Source organism: Panthera leo, chromosome B3 (genome assembly GCF_018350215.1).
Source record: "Panthera leo isolate Ple1 chromosome B3, P.leo_Ple1_pat1.1, whole genome shotgun sequence".
NCBI lineage: Eukaryota > Metazoa > Chordata > Mammalia > Carnivora > Felidae > Panthera > Panthera leo.
In genome coordinates, this window is record NC_056684.1 from 45,392,612 (window position 1) to 45,404,641 (window position 12,030).

Genomic DNA, 12,030 nt, shown 5'->3' on the forward strand with positions numbered 1-12,030 from the left:
GACCTCATGCTCCCAGGTAGATTTCACCATAAAGATTAATTTTTTGATTAGAATCATTGTTATATGTAAGTGATGAATCACTGGAACCTACTTCTGAAGCCAAGACTACACTGTATGTTAGCTAACTTAATAAATTAAAAAAATCAGCATCATTTAATAAGTGATATTATTGCTGCAATCATCTGTAGACTTTAAAAAGATACATTAAATTCTCTTTACCGTGGTTCTGTCTGCTAATTAAATGAAGCTCTGTTATGTCCCAGTGGGTCAGAAAGCTTATGGCAGCATCCAACATTCCTTTCACAGAGAGAAAGGGTCTTAGAGTGGTCTCTTTCACTGAATGGAAGCAGATGTAGAGTAGCCCTGTCCAGTGGCAAGATGGCACAAATCACATACCTAATTTAAAATTTGCATTGTAAATGAAGCACTTTTACATTTTTAAAAAGGTAAAAAGAAGCCTATGAAAGTAATTTTAAAAATATATTGTATTTAAAATATCCCAAACATTACCATTTCAGCATATAATCTATAACAAAAACCTAATGAAATATTTTACATTCTTTCTGATATTAAATCTTTGAAATCCAGTGTGTAATCTACACTGAATATCTCCGTTGGGACTAGCCTTCTTGCAACTTAATGCAACGTGTGGCTCATGGCTTCCATATTGGACAGTCAATGCGATTCAAGGACCTGGGATGGTGTGTTGCCATTTGATTATCTCCATTCATGTGACCATACCCTAGCCCCAGAAGGTTGACATGAAGACAGAAACTCGGGATGCTGTTTTGTGGGTGGTCTGCACCTTTATATTAATTTGTTCTTTGTCTTTTCCCCAATATGCTGACCCCAGGCCACAAAATTCTGTGGGACATCTTAATGGATGGATGATGTGTCGATACATGCATAAGGACGTTTAACTGAGGTTAAAAGTCAGTAATTAAAGAAGGGCAGAGACAAGGAAGAGCCTTTGTTTTGTTCTACCTCTTTGAGAAGCTGAGTGTTGATAAATGGTATCAAACAACAGATATAAAAGATTAATGAAGAGCCACAAAGTCCAAATTAACTTTACAAAGAAAGCACTATTTGTATAAATCCATGAGTTGTTAAAGGAGAGTAGGAAGCTTGGAAGATGTTTCTAAGCTTTGAACTTGACCCCATGGAGGAACCAGTCAGAATTTGCCTTTGGCGCCATTGCTAATAACATGTCCCAGTTAGTGAAATTCCTGTTCTCGATCCTCCTCTGAATGTTAAGGTTGGGGGCCAAAGGAACACTTCAGCTGTTACATAGTTAATTAGTAGTTTGTCCCTTCATCTAGTCCTATCTGCTGCAGACCACGACCTAGCGACCAGACTGCAGACTTTTAATGTTGACTTTTCTTTTCCTGTTTTCCTATGAGGACAATGATACAGAGCTCTTGGCTTGAAATTAGTCAGTAGCTAAAGAGCGCGGACCAAAGACTTGTTATTTCTGGAACATGTTTAACTGTAGCATGTGAATAATTAGAAGTACAAGGAATGACTCACTTGTTGAAAGACCTCTCCAACATCAACTCCTATCTGTTGAGCTGTCTTGCCCATGGAGTGTTTTGCACACTTTTCAGTCTGGCACGGAAGTGGGATGTTTGAAAACCAAATTCTCCCCCTCTAGTAGGCCAGGAATTGTTCCATACAATCCAGCATTGGCCCTTGCTGCCCGAAATGTGGCTTCCTGCTGGCCAAACCAGAAGCACCAGGTAGCTGGTTAAGAATGCAGATTCTCAGGCTGTGCCTCAGACCTACTGAATCTGCATCTGCCTTTCAACAAGATCCCTTGGTGATTCACACATGGGAGTTTGGGAAGCACCAGACTATGTTCCCACAACCTTGCCTGGGGAGCAGAAACTATTTCATTTCCCTTAAGCCACCTCTCCCTTGCCACGAAGAGGGTGGAGATGGGCATGCAATAGGCACGTGGAGAAGTTGGGTGGGGGAGAGAGAAGGACAGTAAAGGCTGATCAGCGTGGCAAGGAGATGCCCCTTCCTACTTCCCTCTCCTTCCTGCTGTGACTGCCACCATGCCTGTGAGTGTAGGGTCAAGCTACAGCGTCCAGTTTGGACACCCAGTCCCGGGACATCTGTAGATCCTGTTTTACTGGTGGCTCCCTGGCTCCAGAGAATCATGCATCAGGGGAGTTGGAAGACAAGAGCACACAAGCTGGTTGAGGTCTGTTGAGAAGAAAGCATAAATCCTCAAGAAGCCCCAGGAACATGTAGATTCGAGGCCTCACCTCATTGCTTTCAGAAACCACGCCCTCAGGGAGTTTGGCTACATGTTGTGTGGCTGGTGCTTGCACCTTCCTAACCTCTGGCCTGTTTGCTGTGACAGCATGTCAAGGACATTATCCTGCAGTCCAACCCGCTGCTGGAGGCCTTTGGGAATGCCAAGACTGTCCGGAACAACAACTCCAGCCGATTTGTAAGTCTCTTCCCTTTTTCAGAAAATGTCACCTGATTGATGATGTTGATATTCCCGATTTAAGTCTGGCGTCCCCAAGGAAATGGGAGCTTTTCACATATCGTCAGGAGGCTGCCTTTTCAATCCTTTCTTCCTTTTCTATCAGCCTGTGCTGTCAGGCTTCCATTTGCCCTTTAACTGAGGTTATTTTTGAGCCTCGGGATATAAGATAATTTTTGAAAACAGTCCTCAACTTGAATTCCCTTACTAGGGAAAATAAAAATTGATGAAAGTGTCAGTTTGGGTCCTGGAGGAGTTTTCTTTGTGCCTTGGAGAAAAGACCTTCTTTCTCAGGCAAATAAGTGAGTCGACTAGATTTGCAGGTCTTATTGCCTTGCTTTTGCTTCACGGAACTTGGGCTGTGAACTGGAAAGGCGCAGACACTTCGATCTTGCACCTTGGAGAGAACCCTCCTCCTCTCTGTCAGCCAGAGTGAGCCAGCTGTCTCCCCACCCCTTGAAGCTTGGTGATTTGTTTTAGATATATTCATATAACATGATAACATCTAAAAGCAACTGGATTGACCTGTCAGACAGCCTCCTAACTGGTCCACTTACCCAAGAGAATGAAAATGCCAGCCAAATGCATTGTCACAAATGCCCATGTAGACATTTTTCTGCCTGAGTGTCTCCTGAAGGGGTGAATTGGAAAGCTGGCAAGGATGAATATGAATATACTCTCCTTGACAAAAAGCCACACTTACAAAGAAATGAGTATTTGGCCAGCATCTTTGATTTATGTAGATCTTATATCTTATCTCAACCATAGATTATGTCTGGCAGTAAAGCATTTAAGGAGCCATCTGTGAGGCCGATTCAGGACCATTTTAAAATAAATAGTGGGAATTTTGGAGAAAAACAATTTCTTTTTCACCCTTCTATTTTGGAAGGAAGCTTCTATTTCCAAGAGAATTCTTACTAAGTTCTCGTGCAGTGATTGTTAAATTCCCTGCTGAGTTATATCTGCCGGAACTGCCCTCACTTTCGTTGCCGTTCAATATTATTCAGACTATTTACTCATTTGTTCACCCCTCAAATTTTTCTGCTCAATGCCTAGGTTGTGTTATCTTGAAGAAGTTTCTAGATAATGAAATGTGAAGAAAAATGTGAATGAATTTTCCACATGACCTTTTTTTCCTAATTGTCAGTCTCCGTCTGCCTTGTAAAAATGCACTTGACCAACTTTAACTCTCTAGCTATCCATCCCCTACTCTTTGCCTTCCTTCGAGAGGAAAAGAATAATTGCATCGATATTTTTATTTTTTTCCCCAATATAAACTATACTTTATCCTTGGACAAAAGGATACATCAGTCATTTTTTTGTAAAACAAAACAAAGCAAAAATATCCAGACTTTATTAGTTTTCTGATTATAAAATTTTGTAGAACCGTGATGGAAAGATGAGAAAGAGTATGGATGGGCAATTTCTGCCAGACATAATCTATGGTTGAGATAAGATATAAAATCTACATAAATCAAAGATGCTGGCCAAATACTCATTTCTTTGTAAGTGTGGCTTTTTGTCACAAGTACACGCACACACACACACACACACACACACACACACACAGATTAATGTCTGATGGGGCATCAAAAGATGCTTCCATGAATAATGAAAGGAATGTAAATTAAAACCATATATCATTTTCTGTCTCTCAGATGGGCACACATTAAGGAGATTGATAATCCTAGTGAAAAGACACTATTGGTTGAAGCCTAAATATTCTCCCATGAGAGCATTTTGGCAATTTTTATCAAAATTTAAAATGCTTGTTTTCTTTGACCTAAGAATACTTTAAAGATATAATATCTAAGTTTCTTGTTAAGAATGATTTATTTAAATATTTTTTTATGTTTATTCATTTTTGAAAGACAGAGACAGAGCACAAACAGGGTTGGGGCAGAGAGAGATGGGGACATAGAATCAGAAGCAGGCTCCAGGCTCTGAGCTGTCAGCACAGAGCCCAACGCAGGTCTCAAACTCATGAACCATGAGATCATGACCTGAGCTAAAGTCGGACACTCAACCAACTGAGCCACCCAGGTGCCCCAAGAATGATTTATTTAAAAAGATATCCAAAATATATTGTTAACTTTTAAAAACAGGTTATAGAACAAAATTTATAATACAGTCCCATTTTTATTTCATTTCATTTATTTTATTATTACTTTTTTAAAATATTTACTTTTGAGAGAAAGAGAACATGAGCAGGGAGATGCAGAGAGAGAGAGAGAGAGAGGGAGACAGAATCTGAAGCAGGCTCCAGGCTCTGAGCTGTCAGCACAGAGCCCGATGTGGGGCTTGAACCCATGAACTGTGAGATCATAACCTGAGTCGAAGTCGGATGCTCAACCAGCTGAGCCACCCACGCACCCTTCCTTCAGCTTCCTTTAAATACTTCCTTAGTTTTGTTTTTTGTGTTTTTTGTGACTCCTAAGGGAACTTTTAAAAAATGGTACCAAACTCCTTTGCCTTTCTCTTACATGGATGGTATCCTGCCCTTCTTTCCAGTGTCTCCCACAAAGTCGGGAGGCTTTTGTTCCTTAAGTTAGGCCTGAATTGGGGATGTTGATCAACTCTAATCAAGGACATCGGTCAACCTGCCAGAACCGAAAATACAACAAACAAAACTAATTCATCTAGCATCTTGCACTTTTCTAAAATGTTTATTTTTGAGAGAGACAGAGACAGAGACAGAGACAGAGATAGAGCATGAGTGGGGAAGGGGGGCAGAGACAGAGGGAGACACAGAATCTGGAGCAGGCTCCAGGCTCCGGACTGTCAGCACAGAGCCCGATGCAGGTGTGCACCAACAAACACTGATGTAATCCCTCTAAAACATGCCCAAAGGAAAAGACGGTGAAGGATAGTCCTCATAATAGGAAGAACGGGGAACCTTGTTCAGCAAGCGTTTCTCAGGAACCACGGTGATTCGGGATCACAGTGGCTTGTGGCCTTGTCTCTTTCCGGTGTTTCTAAGTGTTTGTTTTTGTGTTTCTTTGGGGGAGAGGCTGGGGGAGGAATCATCAGAATAAGACAAATAGACAGTTAGAGGGCCTTGTTTTGTAGTCTCTCTGATACCTGGAATTGTCAAGTGACTTCACAGGACACAGCAGGTAGTGGATGCTGGAGGCAACAGGAAACAGGGCGCTTTTCTTGTTTTTAATGCGTTTACGGTTCTGGTCCCAGACTTGTGACCTGGCAGGAACCAGCCCTGAAATGGGTGGATTCAACCAGCATACACATTTAAACGTATTCAGTGTTTTAAAAATAATAACATTTAAAAATATTAAATGCAGTTAGGCGGGGCATGCTCTCCGGTTTGATTCTAGGCTGAACTTTTGGTCTCTTGTTAGGGACTCCTAACACCACACTCCCTCACACCCACCTTCTCATCTTTTGTTTCGTTTGCATTTACCCTCCTGGCCCTTTCTGAGGTTGGGAGAGAAACCAGATTCTAGTGAGAAAAATAATGCCATTTACTTGACAGTCTAGACACCTTACCCGGCTAAATTCCAGGGCTTTCTTCTCCTTTGTTCCCTACCAGCAGTAATTTAAAAGGAAATAATTAACAACAGTAACAAAAATCTCCACACCTGCAACTAGCTGCAAAGAACTTGATTTATAATCAAGTGTTTTTATTTTATACAAGAATGTTAGATGATCCAAAAGTAGAAGTGATGACTTTTGCCCAAAGCCATGAAAATAAGTCTGGCAGAGGGAAAATTTGCCTCCCCTGAAAGAGGCTGATAGAGTTCGCTCTCGTTAGATCAAGGGAACCTTGAGATTTTCTGTCCCATTCTTTACCGCTTCCGGCTTCACAGGCAAGCACCCACTGGGGAAAATGGGCAAGGAATTCAGCATATCCTTATTTAGTCGGGCTGGAACGATAGATTCTCTCTCTCAATACAGAATTGTGTGACTGGACGAAAGCCCTGGTTATTGTCTGATAGGAAGAAGTGAGGAAGTCTAGACCAGAACTGGGAATCATTCAGAACGTATCTTTCATTAATGAATTTCCTTGAATTATATACTGTATTGAAAGCCTATTTGGAACATCATGTTTCTGTTCACCAACCATTGAAGGAAATCCCCAACTTTCTTACAGGGAAAATACTTTGAAATCCAGTTCAGCCCAGGTGGGGAACCAGATGGTGGAAAAATCTCCAACTTCCTTCTGGAAAAATCCAGGGTGGTGATGAGGAATCCTGGAGAGAGGAGTTTTCACATATTTTACCAGGTTTTCCTTTATATTTTTTCTTTCCTATTTCCTTATTCCTTCTGCACATTAAAAAGATTTTTTTTTTCTCTCAGATCTCAGGTTTAGACAATCTAGTCTGTCAAACCAAGGAGTATTTATTACTATAGTAGGTATAAGTCAATGTGCAAAAAATTATGAGAATGTCCCTACCCACAAAGAGAGTAAGTTCTTGAGGAGAGATGACAAAAATTTCCCAAAAGTTAAATATTCAAGACAGTGTTAATATCACTTCAAAACAAAAGTAGGAGTGCTGGGTTCTTTGCCAGACAGGAATTCATGCAGGGAGCTATGGCTGAGATGCTAAGGAGAGTTATTAAGGGCACATAGGGGAACACGGTGGGGAGGCTGCTTGGGCAAGTCAGGTGGCCCGAACAAAACTATGGAGGTGATGGCCGGGCCTCAACCAGGTAGGTGGCAAGGGTGGAAGTCTCCCGGAGGGGAGCTGTCAGAGGAAAGACTAAGGATCTTTAATCCCAGGTCACGAAGTTTTGACTTGGGTGCCCAGAACGGCCACAGAGTCTGGTGCTAAAGCAGTGTGCGGGGTGCTTTTAGATTGTGTCCCAAGGTTTCAGGAATCCTCAGATTCAACTACTTTAAAAAAAAATGTTTTTAAGTATTTAAGAAATATAATGATATCCAAAACAATTTCTTTATGTATGGGCTTATATATTAGCATATACATTGGGGGCCCAGCTCAGAACTTCTTCGAAGAAAGACCTGCGGGTCTTTTTTGTGTTAGTTTTACTTTGTTACCGTTTGAAGATTGCTGGATTAGAAGGAAGTTGAACTGTGTTGGGAGCTCAAACACAGTCTTTTCAATTCGACAGCTGTCTCAGATGATGGCACTTCATTCTTCCAGGTGGCTGGCGCGTGATGAGGAAGTAGATTCTGCGACTTGCAGAAGTTCAGAGGCAAGGAAAGGCTTACGGCAAAGAGCAGCATGTGTCTGTAGATGGAAGAGACTTGAGAAGGGGGGGTGAAGATGCAAATGAAGGGCAGTGTGGTGTGAATGGGGGGGAGAAACAGAAGGGGAAAACTAGGAACGGGGTGACACAAAGCTCTTTTGAGGAGACGGAGGAAAGCTAAGGGACCCTGATGTTATGGGTGACCTAGAACTTATCTGTAATGACGTGAGGTTCCATCCTCTCGGGGCGTGGAGCTGAGAGGACATGTCGAGGAACCTGACCAAGATGCAGAAGTGTGGCTGGGCTATGTCTGTTTTCCTAAATCCTGCAGGATTGGAGCTGGCAGTTGCTGGAGTCAGCTTGCACGGGCCGTGTGCCTCTCTCCCCACTTCCTCCTTCAGTGGTATTTTCTTGGGAGTTTGAAATCAGTCGTGGTAGTATTCACACCATGACAATCGGCAAACACTACACATCCATTTTTCTCCCCTAGAGTTGATTATTGAATATTTTTCTAGCACACCACAGATGGGAGCCCTTTAAGAGGGTCTTGCTCAGACCTAAGGCAAGGGTCAGAGATGGAACAGAAAGCTGTGGGACAGCGCACTGGTTAGGAGGTCTCAGAATGGCAGGGAGCGGGACTCGGGGCTGCTGTTTTCTCTGCGTCCTGCAGAGAGAAGCATAGAGGGGCAGCCGCACTTTATAAAGCCATAAGCAAGTTGAGTAGGAACGAAATAATTACAATCTGGCTTCTCTTCCACTCTTCTGAGGGTCTCGCGAGCGCCGCACTGTGGTTCTCTTTATTGGACAAGGGGAAATTCTCAGCTCTTGCGGGTCTTACCAGAGTTGAGAATTAGAACTTGCAGAGATGATCTGGGGCTACTGCAAGGGGAGCAGCTATCCTGAAACCCATTATTTTAGAAGGCGGGGTCAGAAAGTGCACACTACCTGGGCTCGGGAGTGCTGCGTCTGGTGCTTCTGGGTGGTGGGCCACACTAGACCCCCCCCCCCTTCCTCTTGCTCCAGCTCATCGAGGGCGCCTCGGAAGAGCAGAAACACAGCCTCGGCATCACCAGCATGGACTACTACTGCTACCTGAACCTCTCTGGGTCCTACCAGGTGGATGACATTGACGACAGGCGGGAATTTCAGGAAACGCTGGTAAGTGCTGGCACGGGGCCAGGCAGGATGGACTCTCCGGACCCAGTGTTGCCTGTGGTAGAAAGGGCAGGGAGGGTGAACCAAGCAAAGAGCAGCATGGAATTTCCACCTCATTCTGCCATAAGCATTGCATTTCCTTAAACACGCTTAAGCACCATTCGATAGCCATGTGCCCAGGTGCCAGAGGACCACTTAATAAGTTGAAATGGATAAAAAAACGTGAATCCCTCATTCCCCTCCCCCGGCAGGTGCTCTGATGAATTGGTAAGCACTGTTACAGGTAATAGATTTACCATCCCTGTTTGCCTAGAGCTTATGCAGTTGCTGAGCTGTTTCCTCAGACAGGTGAAGCAAAGACCACCCTTCTGGTCTTTTCCAACACCTTCAGGGGCTGGTCCAGTGCTCTCCCTTCACCCCTGCACTGAACGATCAGAGGGCGACCCTCTAACTCCATGTCCTTCACTCTGGGTGCATGTTGTGATACGAAGTATGAAATTAGCTACACCATTGAGGGGTCACATCTTCAGGGAAACAAGTTAATAAGTCAATCTAGAACTTTCTGGAGCTGGGGTGTTCACCCAAAAGAACCTCAAAGAACCACACCACCTCTGCCTTTTGAGTCAGCTTTCTGCTAGGCCCATCCCTCAGCCCAGACCCAGGTGCAAGATGGGGACCCCAACAGGGCAAGTCGGTGTGCAGTTGGAGGGGAGCCGTTTGGAGAAGGCAGCCTGCTCAAGCAGGTGCAGGAATGAAGACAGCATCAAGGGGCCAGATGACCTTAAAGGAGCTGGGAGAAGAAATGCAGATGAGAGGCCTGCATTGGTCCTAGCGTATTGTTCTCTTAGGACTCCGATAAATAAGTCTCGGCATTTTGGCTGTTTTTACTTAATTTAACAAACCTGAGAAACAAAACTTTCCTAACAACGCTTTTATTTGATTTGCTGGAGATTTATAATCAAGATCCTTTCGCAAGCACAGTCTATGCTCAGCCCTCCTGGTGAGGCGAAAGGTCTCCAAGGTCTCCTTGGAGTAGCTGGAAAGGGGACATTGGTGCCCTTGGAGAGAGGCGGGTGGCATCAAGGGCTCCACAGGAGACAAGGACAGGTTGGTGACTGTGGGGTATAGCTGCTGCTCCCTGTGTGTATCTTTGCTCCTGGAGCTCTCCTGCCCTTACCCCCGGGGGATCATGTACTGGATCTAAAGACAGAACTACCTTTCCAACACGACTCAGACTTCTCACGTGAGTGTGTCGGTCAGTGACGGTGTCCTACAAGGCCTTCCAGCTGCCACTGCCAGCCAAGCCCCGTGTGACTCTACACAACTCAATCTCAGCTCTGGCTTCTTTATCACATGCTTACAAAGCTGGCGACCAGCTCATCTGGATCATTTCTCTTTTCTCTCCCAGCACGCGATGAACGTGATCGGGATCTTTGCCGAGGAGCAGACGCTGGTCCTACAGATAGTGGCAGGGGTCCTCCACCTGGGGAACATCAGCTTCAAGGAAGTTGGCAATTATGCGGCTGTGGAGAGTGAGGAGTGTGAGTAGCTCCGGCATTGGACGGCGGTTGAATGTGGGTGAACAATCAGTTAGCTTCCGTCAGAAGCTGCCTGCCGTTTTCCTTTTGCTAAGGTGTCAGCCGAGGATTTAGGGAAAAGATGAGGAGTCTTGTGTCCTGCTGAGACAGAGCAAATGGGCTTAAGAGAGTCTGGGCCTCTCCTGTGCACCTGCCCTCCTCACCATGTCCCACACCAGTAGACCATTCATGAGATCATTTCCGTTTCAGTTTACCATCACCCTTGGGGGAGTCTGGCAGAATTTTACATCTAGGTTTAAAACTAAAGTGAGATTTTAATGAAGATTAGAGTTAATAGCTAAATAGATTTGTCTCATAATAACTGGCCTTGAGGGTCTACCTCCACCTAAAGGTCCCAAAGAGCAAATGATCAGGTATATGTCAATAAGGAAAGCTCACAGATTGAGCTCACCTGTGGGTTGGTTTAGATTGGATTCTGAAAACAGGGGGAAAAAAGCAGGGGGCAGGGGCATTGGCTGTTGTGTTGATATTCCTGAGATCATCTTTCACGGTCACCTCTGTGGTAGTCAGAAGCCTGAAGACCTGAATGATCGTGTTTACTCTTTGAGAAGTCGGTCCCTCCTGCAGAGACACGTTATTTGTTGTGCATGCCACAGTTGGCCACAAGCACCGTGTTGGGTGACTTCAGCCTCTGAGGCATCAGCTGGCTCTCCAGGCGGCTCTCAGAACCCACACAGCCGTCAGCCACCCAGGAGGACATTTCTTCCTTTCTCAGCATTCTTCCAGGGAGATAAATTTAGATGCTTAGCAATAAATAGTATCCCACTCATTGCTGACAACGCAGGGAGGCTATTTCCATTCCAAATAAGGTCCTTGTTTTATATCTTTGTTTTCTTTTGTGATAAAAGAGGGAAGTTCTGCTGACTTCTGATGTCTATCCGATAAAGAGAAAGATGAATCATGTTGACCAGGAAAGGGAGCGGGGTAGAAAACAGTAAATATATGGGTGTGCATAAAGTCTAGAAACAGGACCTAATAACAATAACTATATTTCCAGACTTACGTATGTTTTCCATCACATTTAACAAATGTGCATATGTATCCAGGAGGGTCATTAACACTTGTCCTTTTAACGTTGACAGTGTGGTTGCTGGGGAAGTAGACTGAATTTCTCTTTCTTGGATAGTACACTCTTTTATCACTTCTTTATGCTGGAGAACAAAACCACTCTGTCACAGCAAGCATGCCCCCGTATGCTTGAGCCAAGAAGTGGTTCATTGCACATTGATGTCCGGAGGAAGTAGCCTCCTCAGCCAACTGGGCAAGGCCCAGGATTGGCAACCAACTGCCTTGACATGTGCCCTGATTGGAGGTGGTGGAGTGACAGAGATCAGGAAAGGCTGTGCTTGAGACCGAAGAGATCTAACAAAGAATTGGGCCCTCCGTCTGATAATTTGTTTCCTGCTCAGTTGGTATACCTTTCTTCACAGGAGTCATTACCTCAGCACAGTGCTCTCACCTACCCTTCTGCTCATCCACTTGTTCCCTTCTCTTGAGGGGACCATGGTTTCCAGTCTCTTGTATTTCTTTCAGAGCAACTGTACTCGGCCATTCTTCTTCTCACTTTTGTGCATTAATGGGAGCATTAAACGTAATGTTCTACAGTTGCTTGTT

General features: G+C 44.3%; 1 protein-coding gene across 1 annotated transcript in view; it reads left to right on the forward strand.

Moving 5' to 3' along the window:
* MYO1E (myosin IE) overlaps nucleotides 1-12,030 on the forward strand; it is a 214,086-nt gene that overhangs the window by 116,412 nt on the left and 85,644 nt on the right. The window contains exons 6-9 of the mRNA XM_042941875.1: nucleotides 2,369-2,458; nucleotides 6,606-6,737; nucleotides 8,687-8,821; nucleotides 10,227-10,359. Coding sequence (XP_042797809.1) covers nucleotides 2,369-2,458; nucleotides 6,606-6,737; nucleotides 8,687-8,821; nucleotides 10,227-10,359 — 490 coding nt within the window. The remainder of the gene's footprint in view (nucleotides 1-2,368; nucleotides 2,459-6,605; nucleotides 6,738-8,686; nucleotides 8,822-10,226; nucleotides 10,360-12,030) is intronic.